The sequence below is a fragment of the Papaver somniferum genome, chromosome 1, assembly GCF_003573695.1.
Source record: "Papaver somniferum cultivar HN1 chromosome 1, ASM357369v1, whole genome shotgun sequence".
Taxonomy (NCBI): Eukaryota; Viridiplantae; Streptophyta; class Magnoliopsida; order Ranunculales; family Papaveraceae; genus Papaver; species Papaver somniferum.
In genome coordinates this window covers 32894062-32913893 of record NC_039358.1, presented here as the reverse complement: position 1 = coordinate 32913893, position 19832 = coordinate 32894062, and the positions used below count along the sequence as shown (strand labels likewise).

Below are 19832 nucleotides of genomic sequence, written 5' to 3'. Positions count from 1 at the left end.
CCACTACCACCATCACCCACAATAACTACAACCACCACCACCAGCATCTACAACAACTATAACCAACACCTCCATCTTCCTCCACCATCAAATTTGAATTCCCTAATTAATTTCGTTAAATTTTCCAAATTTCTTCATCATCTCATAATTCCGGAAAGCTAAATTAGGTTATAAATCGACCAATTTACAAAATGGGGAATCAAAATATGGATTAGTTCTTGATAATCTACGTAAGTCTCCTTACCCTAATTTTGTTTTAATTCTATTTTATGAACGAATTGCATTGGCATGTGTAAATCTATCTTAAAACATGATTAAAATTTGTTTGGATTAAACTGGTTTTATATTGGTTTAACTTTTGTAAAATCCAGTTTAAAATTCATCGAATTTTATTTGTATGTAATTAGTTTCATCTGGGTTAAGCTTGTGTAAAATCTATATTGAAATTCACTGAATTTTGTTTGTATGAAACTGGTTTCATCCTGTGTTTGGATAGAGTTGAAATTGTTTTCATCAAAGTTTTAACATGGATGAAACTGGTTTTTCGGGTTGTATTTGGTGGGAAGGATGAAATCAATTTCATCTAGTTTACACGTTGATATACCTTAATTTTTTTCAGAATACTCAGGGTGAAACCAATTTCATCTAGTGTAGACTGTAATATAATTGTGTTTTTTCCAAAATATACAGGATGAAACTAGTTTCATATAGTTTATACACTGATATACCTTAAATTTCGTCAGAATACTCAGCTAGAAACCAAATTCATCTATTTGTAGACTTTGATATAGCTGTGTTTTTGTTAAAATATGCATGATGAAACCAGTTTCATATAACTTATATATTGATATACCTTAATTTCGTCAGAATACTCATGATGAACCCAATTTCATCTAGTTGTAGATTATAATATAATTGTATTTTCTTCAATGTATGCAGGAGGAAACCAATTTCATCTAGTTGTAGACTATGATATAACTCTATTTTCATCAGAATATGTAAGATGAGATCGGTTTCATCTAGTTTTAAACTGCGATATACCTAGATTTTCGTCACAATATGCACAGTGAAACTGGTACTTCCTGCAAATGAACCAACTACGCTAATACAACTTCTGAAGTACATGAGAAGATTAATAATGTTTTATTAGTAGTTGTAGGAAATGTGTATAAATGAATGATTAGAATTGCTTCTCTACTAACTCTTCGAGATAATTGTGATTATGTAAATTGTTTAGATTGCAACTGCTTGTGGTATGGATTATTTGAGATGGATGACTGTGTTTTAGAGTAATAAATTGTTGATATATCTTGTGTAAAAGTTTATGCTGTTTTTGGACATGAAGTAATGGTGGTTTTGGAAGTAGGAGGATTGTTGTTGGACATGAAAGTCTCATCTTTTTGGCGTTTCATGATGTTTTTTGCTGTGCTGTTATCTTCATATTGTTTTGTTTGCTCTACTTTCCATGTGGGCTATTACTTTCTTGATCATTGTGAATTTTAAAAATTTGAGTTATTACGTTTGTGGCTTCTATTAAATTAAGAAGGGTTTTGGTGCAGGATGATGTTGGGCGTGCACCCTTTGTCTCAGCACATCCTTCTAGACCAGCTAGCCGTACTGCCTTTGATGATTTCCTTGACACATTAGGTTCTGCTGAAGCGCAGCTTGCACAGATGCATCATGAACGGTTAGGTCAGTACTCATATCCAAGATGGAGAACTGCTAATTGAGTGTAATGTTGCTACTAATTGACCCAGGTAAACAAGAACGTGAATGTGGTTGTTTGCAGCAGCTTGGTGTTGTGAAGCTGTACTGGTTGGTCTGAGATGATGGATCAAGTGGTTGCAGTTGAGCTGAAAGATGCAGGGATGCTCTGGTGGTGCTGAGTTTGATTAGAGTACAATTTGGCTGGGAACTACAAGTGCAAGGATGAGATGGTGTTTAATGTTAGTTGCAGATGTTGTTTGTGTATGAATGCAGTTGCAGGTGGGAACTACAAGTGCAAGGCTGAAATGTACTCAGTATGCTTGTATTTGAAAGAGAACGTGACTTGCATGTTTACTATTGGTATAGAGGAGTTCTGAAAATATGTGTCTGAGGAAAGAAACAAAAGGGTTAAAAAGGTTAAGGGGTATTTTAGGTGATTGTTATTTTTTTGTTTTTATTTTTCTGGGTGAAATATCCAAAATGGATTATTGAAAAGTATTTTTTTGATTCATGTCCATTAAACAGTATCAAAACTTATCCGTTTGTTTCATCCATAAATTATTGTTTTTGGTCTTTTTAACCAATTTTGTGTACTTATAAATACTTTGGATTCTTGTAAGACTTTTATGGCTAGTGTACCATAAAGCCATCTAAAAGGGCACCCTTCTTAACTTAAGGGCACCAATTATGGGGCCTGTATTAGAAGATCAGTTGAGCTCTTTCTTCTAATGTTAGTCTGAAAATGATTTATGTGTCGGGAGATATTCCTGAAACAAATACCGTGTGAGGAAGGGAATGGGAGAAAAAAAAAAAAAGATTGAGGAGAATGTACAAAGTCTACCAGAGATAGAAAGAAAAAGAGAAAAACTTAGATTACATAAACAGATTATCCCAATCATTTATCATTGAACTCCTTCCCATAAGTTGCAGCCCATAAGACAATCAAAGCTTTGTATTCATATCTCAGATCACCATATGTTTTGAAGGTATGATCATCATCAAAGATTTTTTTGTTTCGTTCAAGGAATGTGATCAACTTTACCCATTCCCAATCCCAATGTTTGTCATCCATTTTTCTCTTGGGTTATACCATGAGATTTTACACGGTACGTGTATATCCATTGATATTAGTCTCATTTTCAAAAAAAAGAAAAAGAAAAAAGAATACATAATATTGACAAAGTCCTTGACCGGTACTGCCTAAAAATCACCCACCAAGTGGAATCCTCGTTCTTATCATTGATTGCTTGTGACTATACTCCAAAGCAATTATATATTAGTAATTCATTTCTTCATGAGGATACGAAGGAAGATGCCTATATGACTCAACCACCAGGATTTCAAGATAAGAACAATGCTTACTATCTTTGCAAGATGAATAAATCTCTTTATGGACTTAAGCGGGCACCTAGGGCCTAGTATGAAAACTAGTGGATATCCTGCTTGGTCTGGATTTCACTCATTATGTAGCTGACTTATCTCTTTTTTTTCACAAGTTTAGATCCAAATTGTCTTACGTTCTAGTGTATGTTGATTTATTCTCATTACAGGAAATGATGCAGCACATTGTAAATTTTTGATTGCTCATTTTTTTTATATATCTTTCTTTCAGGTTAAAGATCTTGGTTTTGTCAATTTTGTCTTGAGGTAGGAGACTAGGAGGTCAAAATAGGTGCTCGAGGTCTTTTTCAATGTCAAACAACGTATGCATTTAATTTTCTTAATAAGACCAACTTACTTGGTATCAAAACTTGTTCTACTTCTTGCTCAACTGATTTCATGCTGAGACCTAAAGATGATGAACCATTAGCTAATTCTAAAAATACAGGTCCACTGTTGGATCTCTCTGGTATCTGACTTGGGCCAGACCTGAGATTGCATATGCAGTTAATCAGGTCAGTTGGTACACGCAATCTCCCGCTACTTCTCATCTCACTGCTACAAAGATAATATTGAGATACATCAAAGGTACTCTGGGTTATGATCTTTTATTCACTAAAAGGTTTATAACTCTTAAGGGTTTTACAGATGTTGACTGGGCTAAAAATCCATTTGTTAGAAGGTATACCAGTGGTTACATTGTATCTTTTTGGGTGACAATCCAATTTCATGGTCTTCTAAGAAATAACCAAATGTTTCCAGAAGCATAGTATAACTATATACCATTAGCTTCTACTGCAACATGGGTTTTTATGCTATGTCAAGTTACGAGAGATCTCCATGTATTTCTTACCTAATTCTCTTGAGATTGTTGAAATATAATAATAAGGGTTCTATAACACTCTTATCCAATCCATTGTTTCATAGTTGAACGAAACACTTAGCCATTGATTATACTTTATGAAGGAGCTAGTGCAGTCCAAGAGACACATGTGGTGTATATTTCAACTCTTCAAACAGGCTGCTGATGTTTTTACAAAAAGTCTTTCTACTCCAAGGTTTCATTTTATCAGGGACGGGCCTAGCAAGGGGCTAAGTGAGGCTATAGCCCGTCCCTTAATTTGGCAAGACTTTTTTTTAGAGTGCTAATTTGGTGGATTTCTTAACTTATCCCGGTAGCTTAATAATATTGGCCCATCAGTTCCCAAGCACATTGGTTAATAAACACTTCGAATGTTAGTTTTCGTTGTTTACCTCTGGCACCAGTCGACAATATTAGGACTGTTTTCATTTCGATTGATATATTTTACAGAATTTGTGGCGAAGATTCTATTGTCGCACAACTCGAACAATTCATGGACTTCATTATAATTATGCATCATATGATAGTATATCTATATTGCGGAACTCTTCTTACATGCAGATCAGCTCAAAAACAAAAAAAAATTGGCGGCCTTCGACCGGCAAACATAACCTTGAAAATATAGCCCTACCCAAGAGAAATTCTTGGGTCTGTCCCTGCATTTTCTGACAGACAATCTCAAAATGGTACAACTACTTAGACAGTTATGATTCAGGGGAACTAGTTGATATATTATTATTTATTTGTAAGCCCATTTTGTTGTTTTTCTGTCATATGGGTTGCCCATATCTTATATGTCTGTGCTTACGTGTCGGTTATCACCTCCTGTTATTTGTGATAACCTCCAATTACCAATTACAGCTGTAAGATCGTATATAACCTCTGTAATCTACTCTCATGTGTAATAAGAATCTTTGAATATCTTTTCATTAATCTTACTAAATAGTACGTAGATGTATATATATCTTGATAGAGAGAGTTATCCGTTTTGATATTAGATCATTAAATTCTACAATCTAATATTGGCCCTGGTCTGATCATTTATCACAGGACCAAATAACCATGTGTTATTTGCAAAATAGGAAAAATAACATGCCGACCTGCAACACACGTGCTCACTATTTGTCTTGATAGAGAGAGTTATCCGATTTGATATAGATCAATAGATCATTAAATTCTACAATCTAATATTGGTCCTGGTCTGATCATTTATCACAAGACCAAATAATTTAATAGTACCATGTATTATTTACTCAAACAGTTTATGGTTCTCCAAGATCATCCAATCTTTTTGGCTCATTTTCGTCTTTTTCAATTGTCTCCGGGTTTCCATTATTGATTACCTTCTTCGACATCATCTTGTATTCTCCATAAAAGTAAGAACAAAAACCCCAAAGACATAATGCCAATGCCATTCCTTTTAATCCAGTGAAACTTTCATGGTAAAATATTACGGCTGCTACTCCTGTAAATGGTACCAGGACTGATGTGAGTATGCCATAAAAAAGAGCACTCGCATATGAGATTACACCGACTATTCCAACATTTAACAACTGCCATGTTATTGCTGTCAAGACCATCAAGATATAATACATGGCTTTGCCAAGTTCAAACTCATTTGCTTCTCTTGGTATGACCTGGGATATCAATCATCCAAATGCATAAATTAGTATGGGGAATTGCTTGATCAAAGATTCACACAGCAAAAGTATTTTTGTGTACCTGGAAATCCTTATTTACTAGCATCCCAATGACGCAAAAGATGGTTGAAGAAGAGGAAAAAATGAACTGGAACTGCAACAAACTTGAATAATTAAGGTCTCTAACAGCTTTGCTGAAACCAAGTTCAATGAGAGGCATCATTAACCCAGCTAAGGCAGCAGCACCCAACGTCGTAAGAAACCCTGTCAAATACTGAGCTTTTGATACACCAACTGGCCTGTCCCCATCAGTATTAATACCCAGCAAAACTGATCCAAGTGTCATAACAACCACTGCATTTATGATAAATGCTGTAAATTTTTGCTTCACAAACAACCATGAAAAAAATGCAACAAAACATAGTTGAGTTGCCAAGAGAAGGGATGAAGTTGATACAGGAATATAGGATAAACCCGACGAATACATAAAATTAATAAGACCAAACAAAATCCCGATGATGGCACTCCACAGAGAAAGCTTCGGTTCCAACCAAAAAGATGGCGACTCGGTGGATAATTTCGATTGAATGAAGAGAAACGTGAGAGGAAATATGAGAATGGGAAAACCAGCAGATTGTAAACAACTAGTAAGCCATTTACGATTACCACCATGAAGATAGTATAGTCTTATTAAGAGAGGACCTCCTACTAGACCAATAGTAACAAACGCGGAATTTATAATGATCATCAGCCAGTTTTTGGTTTTGGTTGGTTTTTCTACATGAGTTTTTGAATTCCCATTTTGGGTCGTTCCTAGAATCTCGGGTGCTTCCATATTCAATGGCGTTGAAGTAGCCATTGAAATAATTATCAACTAGAGATCTGATCACATAGAGAGAAAGAGGGAGTTGCACACAGTTATGTGCTAAAGTTGTACATTATATAATATGCCCATTTAATTGGAACCAACTTGTTTAATAACTGGACCACACTAACAAAAATAGCATTGAAGGAATTAGGAAAGTGTGATAAAATCTTCATGTACAACATGTGGAGTAGAACAGGCTACGCGTTTGCCTCTTGAACCTTATGATCGATACTCCCTCTGTTTATGAGAAAGTGTTATTTTCACTGTTTTCAATTTGACCAATTTTTAGACTAAAATACAAAAAGTAAAAGTATCACTTTTCTAGAAACGGAGATAGTAATCCGGAAGCGCGAAAAAGGAACGTAACATGGATTTCCTAGCAGCAAGTCATGGAACTCCAAGTTCACAAAGCAAAAGCTCTTAAAGAACTAGATATGGAACAGTCGGGGGTGTTTATTAATACTCCGTGGCAATAGTTCAATGCAAAGCAATGAAAGAAAAGAAACCCTGAGATTTTTTGACTTCGTGACCACTAACTTGGAAGACTTTATGAAGTTCCCTAGTTCCCTTTGCCAAACCAAAATGCTTGCCTTATTGTGGAAGTAGGCATTGAAATGAGACCAACTAGAGATAGAGAGGGACAGATTTGCACAAAAGTAAAAGGTGAAGTGTGCATCATATAGTGCATGGTAACCAACAGTGTCATCCTAATTAAGAACCTTAGATGCTGCTTGCATTGCGTGTTTTGCAAAAAGCTAGGAAAATCCAACAGGTTATAACTCTATATAGAGAGAGTTACTCATGACGAGTATGAAATTAATGGCAACTGCAAGATGAAACTTAGCTCATATAAAGACAACTCTCTTTATTGATGTTTAGAAAATCTCTCAAAACTAAACACAAGCTCTAATCTTGCTCATATGATCAACCACAACTTTGGTGATCATATATATAGAACTATGAATTCCTTTTCCTAGTCCTATTACCTTATTACATGTCTTTCCTTTTCTTAGAACTAGATGACTTCTAATTCCCTTAGGATTACATCAATTTCCTAATCTTGTCCTAACCAGCTTGTTAGTGACTTCTATGTTGAAGTTTAACCAACATTCTCCCCGTTAAGCTTCAACCTTACCCGTGACATATCTTGTACTCCAATCAATTGTCTCATTTCTTCAAACTTGATCCGAGCTAATGTCTTTGTCAATATATCTGCTTTCTGCTCAGTTCCTGGTATGTGTTCAACGTTGATGATGTCCTTGTCGATACATTCTCGTATGAAATGATACCATTTGTGAATGTGTTTCGTCTTACCATGAAACACTGGATTTTTAGTAAGTGCAATTGCAGACTTATTATCAATCTTGATGAGAACTTTTTCAGGTTCTCTTCCTTGGGTTTCATCCAACAATTCTTGAAGCAATATTGATTGTTTAGCTGCTTCTGTTGCGGCCATAAACTCAGCTTCACAGGATGAGAGGGCTACAGTGTCTTGCTTCTGTGAACACCATGTAATAGGTGCTTCTCCTAGATAAAATATATGACCAGTTGTACCTTTTCCATCATCTTGTTCAATATTATGACTGCTGTCACTATACCCAATAATTCCTTTTGATCCTCCTCGACCATACTTCAATCCACATCTGATTGTTCCTCTTAGATATCTCAATATCTGCTTTATTACATCACCATGAGACTTGCGTGGACTCTGCATATAACGGCTTGCTACTCCTACAGAGAAAGCCAAATCTGGTCTTGTGTGTAATAAGTATCTTAGGCATCCAACATTTCTTCTATAACTCGTTGGATCAATCTCAGCTTCTTCTTGTGCCTTTGAAACTTTAAGTCCAAACTCCATTGGTATCTTAGTTGGATTACAAGTTTTTCAGAATTCTCCTTGCATAAGCTTCTTGTTTAATCTGAATCCCATCTACTCCTTGATGGACTTCTATGCCAAGGTAATAAGTGAGTTTTCCGAGGTCTGACATCTCAAACTTTGATGACATTTATCTCTTGAACTCATTGATCACCTTAAGGGAGTTGCCAGTCAAAAATAGATCATCTACATAGACTGCAATCACAAGAAGCGTTCCCTTTTCTTCTCTTCTGTATACTGATGTTTCTTTAGAGCACTTAACAAATCTGATTTCTCTTAAGATTTGATCTAACTTTGTATTCCAGGCTCGAGGAGCTTGTCCTAGACCATATAGAGCTTTTGATAACTTATAAACCTTATGCTCTTGTCCTTTTACTTCAAAACCTTTTGGTTGTTCAACATACACATCTTCTCGCAATTCACCATGTAAGAATGTTGTCTTAACGTCTAAGTGGTGAATTCCCCATGAGTTTGATGCTGCTTCTGCTATTAAGAGACGAATTGTCTCTAGTCTAGCAACTGGTGAGAAAACTTCATCAAAGTCTATGCCTGATTCTTGAACGTATCCCTTAGATACAAGTCTTGCCTTATTTTTGTTGACAGTACCATCAGCATTCCGTTTTATTTTGAAGATCCACTTAAGACCAATCACTTTTACCCCACCTGGCTTATCAACTAGAAACCAAGTCTTCTGTTGATTGAAATAATTTCTTCTCTACATGCTTGTGTCCATTTAGTCGAGACCTTTGCTTCCTGAAAATTCCTTAGTTCATCATTAACAGAAAGTAGCATTATCTCACATTCTTCTGCAGCTTGAAGAACATAATCCTCCAGATACTGTGGCTTTTGTATCTGTCTTGTTTATTTTCGCAGTGGAATGGGTTGAGTTATTTCATCGATCTCTTCTTCTTCTTCTTCTTCTTCTTCTACTTCTTCGTTATTCTCAGTGTTTTCATTATTCTCTTCTTCTTCTTGATTAACATCATTGTTTCCATTGGTATTGATGATTATGGGTCCTTCGCCTTCATCAATTACTTGACCCCATCTCATGTGAAACATTCCTGGATCCCTACTTGGTCCATCATTAGTTTCTTTCCAGTTCCAGTTTGCTTTTTCATCGAATACCACATCTCGACTCACTATCACTCTTTTCGTTGTTGGATTGAATAATCTGTAAGCTTTGAATCTGTCAAATGCTTCACTCTTTTCTTTCATAAGAATAGACCACATATATCTTGAGAAGTCATCTATAATAACAAATATGTATTTGTTATTTGCAAGGGTTTGTGGTGTAATAGGACCACATAAATCAGCATAAAGAAGCTCTAATGGCTTTGAGGCTCTGAATGTTTTTGCTTTTGGGAAACCTTGACGAGTTTGTTTCCCAACTAAACATGATTCACAGATTTTTGCTTCATCATTTATCTGTGGTAGTCCTCGAACCATCTTGTTTTGAGACATTGCCTTTAAAGTTCTAAAGCTTATGTGTCCTAACCTTGCGTGCCACTTCCATGTCTGATCTTCCAGTCTCATATTCAGACATAATAGCCTTCCAATCATGAGACTTATCTTGTAGAGTCTATTCTGTGAGCGTGAGACTCTAACTAAAAGTCTTCCACTTGGGTCATGAACTGTTAGATAATCTTGTCGCATTCTAACATCACATCCAACTTCTGTAGCTTGTCCTAAACTTAGAATGTTGCTTTGTAAGTTTGGGATGAATTAGATGTTTGTGACAAGCTTCTGTTCTCCGGTCTTGCTCTGAAATAGAATTGATCTTTTCCCTTCAATTTCTACAGAATATTCATCCCCAAACTTCACTTGTCCTTTGATTTTCTCATTGAGTTCAGAAAAGTAGTGTCTCTTACCAGTCATGTGATTGCTGGCTCCATTATCTAAATACCAGATTCCTTCTTCTCCATCCTTTGATTCGTAGTTCTTTGGTATTAGTTTCCCTTCGTTTAAGAATACAACTTCGTGCATGAAAAGAGCTGTATCTGCTTCCCTTGTTTCATTCTTGTTTGTTTCTTCCATCTTTTGTATTCTTTCAGGGCATACAAAGGAGAAGTGTCCTGGTTTATTACATCTGTAACAAATAATGTTTGATCTATCCTTCTTTTCTTTCCCTTGGTTTTGATCATTCTGACTTGTTGTTCTATCTTGTGAGTTAAACCTTCCTCCCCTTCCTCGACCTCTTCCACGACCTCTTCCTCTTGTCGCAGAGTTTTGTTGGTGAGAGTTTGTGTACAAGAGTTTTCCTTGAGTTTCTCCATTGTTTTCTTCATCAAGGATTCTTTCTTCATATGCTTTCAATCTTCCAATTATATCTTCATAGATAGTCTTCTTTAAATCTAAGACTTGTTCGAGAGAAGCTATGATATGAATATACTTGGATCTTAGTAAACTATTGAGAAACTTCTTTACCAGTTTATCTTCATCAATGGATTGTCCAAGTGACACAGCTTTTGAGGCTATCTCTGATAGCTTTCCTGCAAAGCTATCAATAGTATCAGTGTCTTTCATCTTCAATCTTTCAAATTCAGACATTAAGGTTTACAGACGGGCTTCTTTAACTCGATCAGCTCCGAGATTACGTGTCTTTATTGCATCCCAAATTTTCTTTGCAGTTTCCTGTTCACCAACTTGTAGAACAAGACATTCTGGTATTGCTTGAAAGAGTAATCCAATGGCAACATTGTTTTTGTCTGGGTCCAATGTACCAGGATCAATTGTTTCCCAAACTTTGTAGATTTTCATCAGTATCTTCATTCTCATGGCCCATACTGTGTAGTTTGTGGCGTTGAGGATTGGAACTTGTATTGATGGTGGTGTGAACTGTTTTGCACCCACAATGGTGGTTTCGTTTTCCATGGCTCAGAAACAAGCTCTGATACCAATAAATGGCAACTGCAAGATGAAACTTAGCTTATATAAAGACAAGTCTCTTTATTGATGTTTAGAAAATCTCTCAAAACTAAACACAAGCTCTAATCTTGCTCATATGATCAACCACAACTTTGGTGATCATATATATATAGAACTATGAATTCCTTTTCCTAGTCCTATTACCTTATTACATGTCTTTCCTTTTCTTAGAACTAGATGACTTCTAATTCCCTTAGGATTACATCAATTTCCTAATCTTTTCCTAACCAGCTTGTTAGTGACTTCTATGTTGAAGTTTAACCAACAGAAATGAATTGCAATCTAATGGTCTTCTCTTCTGCATGATATTATGGTGACTGTTAGGTCACCAATATGATTGGCGAAAGTGGAAAGTAGATAACCCCCCAAAGAGAGGCCATACGCCCATTTAATTGGAACCAACTTACTTAATAACTGGACCATTAACAAAAATAGCAGCGAAAGAATTAGATGAGTGTGATAAAAATCTTCATGTATAAGTTGTGGAGTTGCCTTATGGTTGATATTGCAGAAACGTGAAAAGGGAAACGTAACATGGATGTCCTAGCGGCAAGTCATGGAGCACCAAGTTCACAAAGCAAAAGCTCTTAAATAATTAGATATACTTATGCAGCAGTCAGGGATGTTTTACTGCTATTAGATATGCAAAGGAACGAAAGAAAAGAAAACTTGACGTTATTTGACTTTGTCACCATTGACTTGGAATACTTTATAGAGGATTCCTTTCGCAAAACCAAAATGTTTGAACTCCATCCAGTACAGACATGGTAAATTCTAAGAAGTATGGTAGGGGTTACACATGCCTGTATTTCGCATCAGTCATTAGTTCGGCTTGAGATCCTAGTACAGAACTAACTGAAGTCCAGATTGTAGGAATCAGTTCCCAAAAGGAACAATATATGCAACTTGGTGCAATCTTAATGCATGATGCACGCAAAATATTTATAAACAGAGTTTTCTAGTAAAACAATAATCAGAGTCAGATCAAAGGATAAAATAAACTGTTTTCTCTTCTGTCTTCTATTTTACTGGATTACTGAGTTGACATTATAGTAAACCCACGGGCCAATATCCACGGGCTACAAGCTAGTACGAGTTAAACCAGCATGCAGATTCACTCAACCTCTGTCAGTCTGGCTGTATGCCTGTACGAGTATTTGGTTATCCCATGTTGGTCAATAATATGCCATCATATACATATTTATGATGTGTCTGTTCTTGTCAAGCAGTGATCGAGTACATTATATGTCAAGATCCTCGACCGGCACTTCCTAGAAATTATCCAAGAAGAATCCTCGTTCTCATCATACAATCGTTTATTACTATACGTCTATATACCGCCTTGAACAAGAGAAACATTGAGAAAAAGACAATATAGTTAACGCGCATTAAAAATGTGCTTTAGATATAAAAAGGTGATCGAGCAAGAAGTTTTACTTGAAGAGTTACAGACCTAGCTAACAAGCTATACTTGAGATTTAAGTTGATAATATAGCAGGATTAATAATCAAACATTGGCGGGCATTTTCTGTATGCTCTCCTCTCACAGGTAACTAAACAAGGAAGATAAAGAAAGAATAGCAAAAGTTAAGAACACGAACGAGGAAGATGAACGGGAACAACGTACAAGTAGAACCATTGCCAACTCTCACAGAAGATATCATCGTTGAAATCCTTTCGAGGTTACCTCTTAGATTTCTCTTACAATACAGGTGTGTATGCAAACGTTGGGGCATCCTATCTAATGATAATCCAAAACTTATTCACATGAAAAAAAATAGCTTCAGTCTCATGCTAATAGACAGTGAAAGAAGATTATACTGTTTAGATAATGATTCATTGTCATCGTCTTTATATGAAGGTTTGGACGGACGTGTTAAGAAGATTCGTTGCCCAATCATTTCCATGGACTGTGCTCTTAAGAATACAAATTTTGTGGGTTCTTGTAATGGCTTGTTTTACCTGAATCGTGAAGAGACCAATGACGATCACTTCTAGTTGTGGAACCCATGTTTATGGAACCCATATACCCATGAGTTCAAATATCTACCAAGACCTGGATTTTCCAGTGAGGAAGAGTTGCGTTCTATGCAGAGGACATGGGTTTGGTTATGATGCAAAGAGTGATGATTACAAGTGTATACGTATTTTCATTTATTCAGCCGACATCCAATCTCAAGTTCACATCTATTCATTCAGATCAAATACATGGAAATTAATGCATATTCCATATAAATTGATCACTGAGGCAGACAACTATGTCCGAGCGCCAAATGGAGTCTTTTGTAATGGAGCTCTACATTGGTTCGCAAGGACATACGGTTCCTCCAAAGACTTATTATTAGCTTTTAATATCGGAGACGAGGGAATCAGAGAAATTCCACAGCCAGAAAACTTGGGTGTCGAAAATTTTGGACCCCGTAAACATGTTGATGTGTTGGATAGGTGTATTTGCATTCTTTATAGTAATTCTACTATGTTCGAAGTATGGTTAATGAAGGATATGGGATGAGAGAATCTTGGACAAAAGTATACAACATTCCGGAACTGACACTAATACTTGAAGCCCAAACATTTGTGCACCTGAGGAAGATCGAGTGTTTAAAAACTGGCGAGATTCTACTTGAGGATCAGTACGACTATTTTAAGACAGCCGCCTTGGTATTATATGACCCAAAGAGTGAAACGGCTACCAGTTTGAAGCTGTGCAAGAATGTTAGGGAATCAAACATACGATCAGTATTGTATAGGTATGTGAAGAGCTTAGTTAAACTTAACTTTGATTCTTATGTGGAGGATAACAAGATAAAAGATAACCTACAGAAATCATTAGTTATAAGGGATTGAAGAAACATCACTATACATACTGACTCATAAAACATCATCTCGGAAACTGTGGAGTCTAACGCATGTGGAGATCATCGATAACTCTTTATCTTCATCATGAGTGTCAATTATATCTTCAGTGTTCATAGTTCATTGAATTATTGTGTTTTAATGTTTGCGTAAAATATCGAGTCTATATTGGTACCACTAATGTTTTAGCCAAGTTTGTTAGTTTGTTAGAGTTCAACTTTGCTCAACGACTTTATGCCCAGTCCCCCTTTTTTGAGAGGAATGCAACAAATTTTCCACGCAAAATAATAATGACTTTTCTTTGTATCAGAGGCGTCCCATATAAAGTCTCTAACCACCTTCTCTATGGCCTTAAAAGAGAGAGCATGCATATATGGGTATCCTGGCCCAAACACTCTTCGCTAGCTATTATGTGTCTGGGATATACGTAATTAGGGTTTTCCTTTCGTCCAAGTATGGGATGTACGTAATTAGGGTTTTTCCTTCCGTCCATCCATGGATATACTCACTAAAGTAACTGCTTCTCAACCACAAGATAATATCGCCTCAACAAGTCGTGGTCGCAATAAGCGTAAGCGAGCCAAGGATGACAACAATACGTATCTCGCTGAAGATATCATCGTTGAAATCCTTTCGAGGCTACCGCTGAGATTTCTCTTACAATACATGTGTGTCTGCAAAACGTGGAGCATCATATCTAAACTAATACAAACCCAAAACTTATTCAAATGAGGAAGAATAGCTTTAGTATTATGCTAATAGACGGCGAAAAAAGATTATACTCTTTAGAAAATGATTCATTGTCATCATCATTATCTGATGGTATCGAAGGCCATGTTACGAAGATTCGCTGCCCAATCATTTCCTTGGACTGTAATCTTAAGAAAGTTAATTTTGCGGGTTCTTGTAATGGCTTGTTTTTCCTGCTTCGAGAAGAGGCCCTGTATGGAGAAGAGACCGATAATTTTTGGTTGTGGAACCCATGTTTGTGGAATCCATCTACCCAAGAGTTCAAATATCTACAAAGACTTGGATTTCCAGTGAATGAGAGGGCCTGCGTTTTACACAGAGGATATGGGTTTGGTTATGATGCTGAGACTGATAATTACAAGTGTGTACGTATTTTCATTTATTCAATCGATAGCCATTCTCATGTTCACATCTATTCGCTCAGATCGAATACATGGAAATTAATGCATATTCCATATAAATTGAGCACTGATGACAGATACTTTCGAGCACCAAATGGGGTCTTTTGTAATGGAGCTCTACATTGGTTCGTAATTAAGGATTACGGTCGTTCTCTCCAAGTCTTAATGGCTATTAATATGCCAGATGAGGGAATCAGAGAAATTCCACAACCAGAGAGTGTAGAGGAATTAGGATACGTTAAACATGTTGATGTCTTGGACGGGTATCTTTGCATTCTTTGTAGGAATTCTGCTGCTTACGAAGCATGGCTAATGAAGGATTATGGAATGAGAGAATCATGGACAAAAGCATACAACATTCCGAGACTGACATTAGAAGTTGGAACACAAACATTTGTGGACATGAAGAAGATTGAGTGCTTAAAAACTGGTGAGATTCTACTTGAGGTTCAGTACAACTCTTTCAAGATAGCAGCCTTGGTGTTATACGACCCAAAGAATGAGACGGCTACGTATTTGAAAGTGTATAAAAACTTTGGGGATTATTCAGTCTTACGATCAGTATCCGTTAGGTATGTGAAGAGCTTAGTCAAACTTAGCTCTAAGGATAATGAAAGAAAGGATGGCCAACAGAGCACTATCCATATAAGGGATTGAAAAGGGTTGTTACATTAGGTAAGCAAACAGTTCATTTGTTATCTTCACTGCCCTGCAGACTCATAAACATCATCTTGAAGACAGTTTGAGGCGCCTCCCATCATACATAAAGCTGTACAGGGGTTCATGGCAGCAAGAACAACGTCGGTAAGGTACGCAAATGATATTACTTTCATCATAAGTGTCATTCTTCACTTCAGAGTTCGGTAGGTTTAAATGTTTCCTTCAAAAATAGAGTCGGTGTCGCTGGCGTTCGTAGATGTCCAACTAAAGTTTGATAAATTACTGAACTATTGGCCCAATTTGAGTGCAGTGTAATTTATTTTTCAGTTTGATAAGTTGAAATTTTCACTGAGAAGTGAAACCATTATCTCTCTCCATGTGGGTAGTTCAGTATGTATTACCAACCACAATGAAGAAAAAACGTTATTAAGCGGCACTAACTAGTTTGCTGGTCTTTGCCCTGTAAATTTGGCTCCATCTCTGTCCTTGACTGGCTAGAAATTACTCAAGAAGAATCCTCGTTCTCATCATACAAATACAATCATTCGTAATTAACTATACTATACGCAATCTTAAGAGACAGAAAACGAGACAGAATTTTCAATGAATATTAATGAATTTCTGTCCTTGACTGGCTAGAAATTATCAATGAATTTTCTCTTGACCGATAAAAAAGAAAAAAAAAAAAACAAAAAAAAACGAGATAACTGAAAAGGTTCCCAAGGTCGAATAATGTTAAAGTTCACGTGTAAACTAGGTACTCTTTTCCTTTGAGGTTTAGTAAATGATCCCGTGTTATAGTTTTTCGGTTATTTAGTGCTGTATTAATTCTCTGAATGTAGAAATCTATCCTTCGACATTACGAATTTGTTCGTGGAAGATCGATGAACGGGAACAACAAACAAGAACCATGATGACAGTTAGGCCTATTTCTATGGACATGCCAAAACATAGTATTTGGAATATATGCATCCATTATGGGTATGTCAATATGCCAGGACTGGCATATAGGCATATGAGACAGAGTTTCCATCGAGCGACAGAAACTCAACCGCTTGATGGTCATTTCATCGCTGTCGCAAGTCCAACAGTCGTTCGATGATTAGAAAATCGTTAAACAGATCTTCATCCAACGGTTAATATTTTTTCCCTCTATAAATACTTAATTTTAATCTCATTTCAACTCACACCAGAATTTCTTAATCTCTCAAGAATTTCTCAAGAATTTCTCAACCTCTCTCTAGAATTTCTCAATCTCCAATTCTTTTCATCACTCATCCAATTCCTTAGAGAGCATGGCTGATAATATGAATCTGGCTGAGTGCATGGCAAACCAATGTACTATCCAAAATCGAAGAGCCGCTGCTCGTGCAATCGTAGAAAATAGGAGAAGTCAAATTAGGAGACGTCAAATGAGGCGAAACCTGAAATTCAAAAATGCGGAAGATGAATGTGTTTGCAGGAATTATATTGATTTTACAATGGATCCAGTATTTCATCACCAACTATTGTGGGAAAGGATTTATGTTAGATTTCAAGAACAAACAATGAACATACGCGGTCGTAGTCATTCAGATTTGATTAACCGCTTCAGTATAATTAGGCAGGAAGTTAGTTGTTATGTTGCTATACTTCAACGAGAAGGTCCAACCTTGAGAAGTGGTGAAACCTTGATGGAATTTCAGGAAAGGTGTCGTGTGGAATATCGTCGCATCTACGGGAAAAGCTTCCATTTTGAAAATTGTTTCGATATTTTAAGATTTTCGCCCAACTATTTTAAGTTGTTTCCATTTTAAGATTTTAAGGTGTTGTAATTTCTCAATTGTCCACTATTAATATTTGTTTAAGTTTTAATTAATTTGCTATTTTTTTTTAAGTTTTAATATTTGTAATAGTTTTAATATTTAAGAATATAATTAATATTAATTTTCAACAATATTCGTCAAATTTTCAAATTTATTTAAACTTCACAAAATTTAAAACTTCAATATTAAAATAGTCATTTTACAAGACATAAAACTAGACAATAATTGGAAAGACTCTAAACACAAAAGTTTGGGACAATGTTCTTCATCTTCATCTTCTTCATTCACCAAACTTCCAATCAATGCGCTCATGAACGGAGTCACCTTTGTTTATCTTCTTTTTTAGCTTCAAATTTGTTTTGCCTTGAACTTTGTTTGCCTTCATCTTCTTCCTCTTAGTTGCGGTTTTGACCTGGTTGATATCCAAAACTTGGAGACTTATTTGCTTCTTACTTATATCTTTAAATCTATCACCTATCTTCTCAACGGCACCTTCAAGCACTACTCCAAAAAAATCAAGTTGCGTTGCCGAATCAAGTTGGGTTAATTGTGCCATTTGGAGAAAATAGAAGAAATAAATTAGATTGAGAAATAGAGAATAGATCGAGAAGAACATAAATTTTTTGTGTAAAAAATTTGGGGTAAGATTTGAGTTTGAAAGTTGCACTTTTATAGCGATAAAGAACTAGCCGTTGGCGCTAGAGACAAAATCGCTGGGAAAATGTTATTATCGTTGGCGAGAAAGACTTTGTCGCTGGAGTTATACTCAAAATCGCTCGATAGGATGTTTATCGCTTATTGATTCTCCCATAGTGGCACCAATGGCTTGCCATGCCACCTGGCATGCCAAACACTGTTTTTTTGGCATGTACATAGGAATGGGCCTTACTAAAAACGAAACATAAACTGTTTTATATTCGGTCTTTCCTTTCACAGTTCATGACTCACATATATTTATGTTTTCTCTTTTGTTTTATTTTTCTAGGGTTAATAAAGTATGAAAGTATGTGTCAAATTTGTCTCGGTATTATATAGGTCGATCTCTCTGGGATTCTAAGACGTTAAATACGTCATTAGGGTTTTTTCTTTCATGCATTCGTCTGTTGTTTTTCTACGTGCCGACTGAATCTACCCACTGTCTCAACTTTTCCATCAACTTCATTAGCAACCATAGGTTCTCCTAGCATCATGGCTTGTTTACCAACCTCGGAGGTGCCTTTTGAACGGTTAGATGGTGTTATCACAGAGAAACTTGCTGGTAACAATTTTTTATCATAGAAGGCTAAGTTAAGCCTTACTTGCAAGTATATGATTTGGGAAAGTTTATCGATGGTACTTGCAAGTCTCCACCGGCTATTGTTAACGGAGCTCCTAGTCCGTTGTTTTTATCGTGGCGATGCACAGATAAACTCTTACTTTGGTGGATTATGTCTTCTCTGACTTCTCCAATTTTGGATAAAGTCAAGGGATGTCAAACCTCTCATTCCGTATGGACGAAACTAGATGACATGTTTGCATCCAAGACTGATACAAACCTCATTCACCTCAAAAGATCTCTTTCATCTGTTAAGAAGGGAAACTTGTTAGGATTAATCCCTTAGGATTAACCTCGCAAGACACTAATAGTTCTTTGGATCAATATAGAACTAAAAAAAACAGAAATAAGATGCACTAACCGAAACAAAGAAAGACACAAGATTTAACGTGGTTCGGCAAGATGCCTACGTCCACAAATGGCTACGATCAACTCTTATTAGAACAAATTACAGAGAATTAAACCACAACTATGAGCAGCAGGTTGTTGTTCACAAACAACACACTAATTCTCTATGAAGAAGCTTTTTAAACCCTAAAATTCTCTAATTGTGAGAACTTCTCTAAACTGTGTTGTGTTTTTTTTTATTAAGACTTGTACACCTATTTATATAGGTTACAAACTTGTCTTCCAAGTATATGAGTTATACTAGCAAACCTAAAGTTTAACTAAATCAAGAAACCTAGAGTTTAACCAAAATAGAAAACCTCTAGTTATACCAAAATCAGGAAACACCTAGATAGTTCTAGAATATTCTAGAATCTTCTAAAAACATCGACAACATAAC

The 19832-nt window shown here is 36.1% G+C and overlaps 3 protein-coding genes across 3 annotated transcripts; 2 read left to right on the top strand and 1 right to left on the bottom strand.

The window, feature by feature from the left end:
- Positions 1 to 4918: 4918 nt before the first annotated feature.
- Positions 4919 to 6504, bottom strand: LOC113327268 (purine permease 3-like). The gene is made up of 2 exons (XM_026574676.1): positions 5672 to 6504; positions 4919 to 5586 (listed from the first exon to the last, which is right to left on the bottom strand). The coding sequence occupies exons 1-2, from the start codon at positions 6446 to 6448 to the stop codon at positions 5212 to 5214; spliced, it is 1152 nt and encodes a 383-aa protein (XP_026430461.1). The 5' UTR covers positions 6449 to 6504; the 3' UTR covers positions 4919 to 5211.
- A 6735-nt stretch (positions 6505 to 13239) lies between these two features.
- On the top strand, positions 13240 to 13770 carry LOC113279865 (F-box/kelch-repeat protein At3g23880-like). The gene has a single exon (XM_026528533.1). It carries the CDS (start codon positions 13240 to 13242, stop codon positions 13768 to 13770), a length of 531 nt encoding a protein of 176 aa, XP_026384318.1.
- Positions 13771 to 14842: 1072 nt separating this feature from the next.
- On the top strand, positions 14843 to 15922 carry LOC113279797 (F-box protein CPR1-like). Its single transcript, XM_026528474.1, has one exon. It carries the CDS (start codon positions 14843 to 14845, stop codon positions 15920 to 15922), a length of 1080 nt encoding a protein of 359 aa, XP_026384259.1.
- Positions 15923 to 19832: the final 3910 nt, after the last annotated feature.

Coding starts and splice junctions, on each gene's coding strand:
- LOC113327268 (XM_026574676.1), bottom strand. CDS start 6,448: ATGGCTACTTCAACGCCATTGAATATGGAAGCACCCGAGATTCTAGGA. Junction 5,587..5,671: donor TAGTAAATAAGGATTTCCAG/GTACACAAAAAT, acceptor TTGATATCCCAG/GTCATACCAAGAGAAGCAAA.
- LOC113279865 (XM_026528533.1), top strand. CDS start 13,240: ATGACGATCACTTCTAGTTGTGGAACCCATGTTTATGGAACCCATATA.
- LOC113279797 (XM_026528474.1), top strand. CDS start 14,843: ATGAGGAAGAATAGCTTTAGTATTATGCTAATAGACGGCGAAAAAAGA.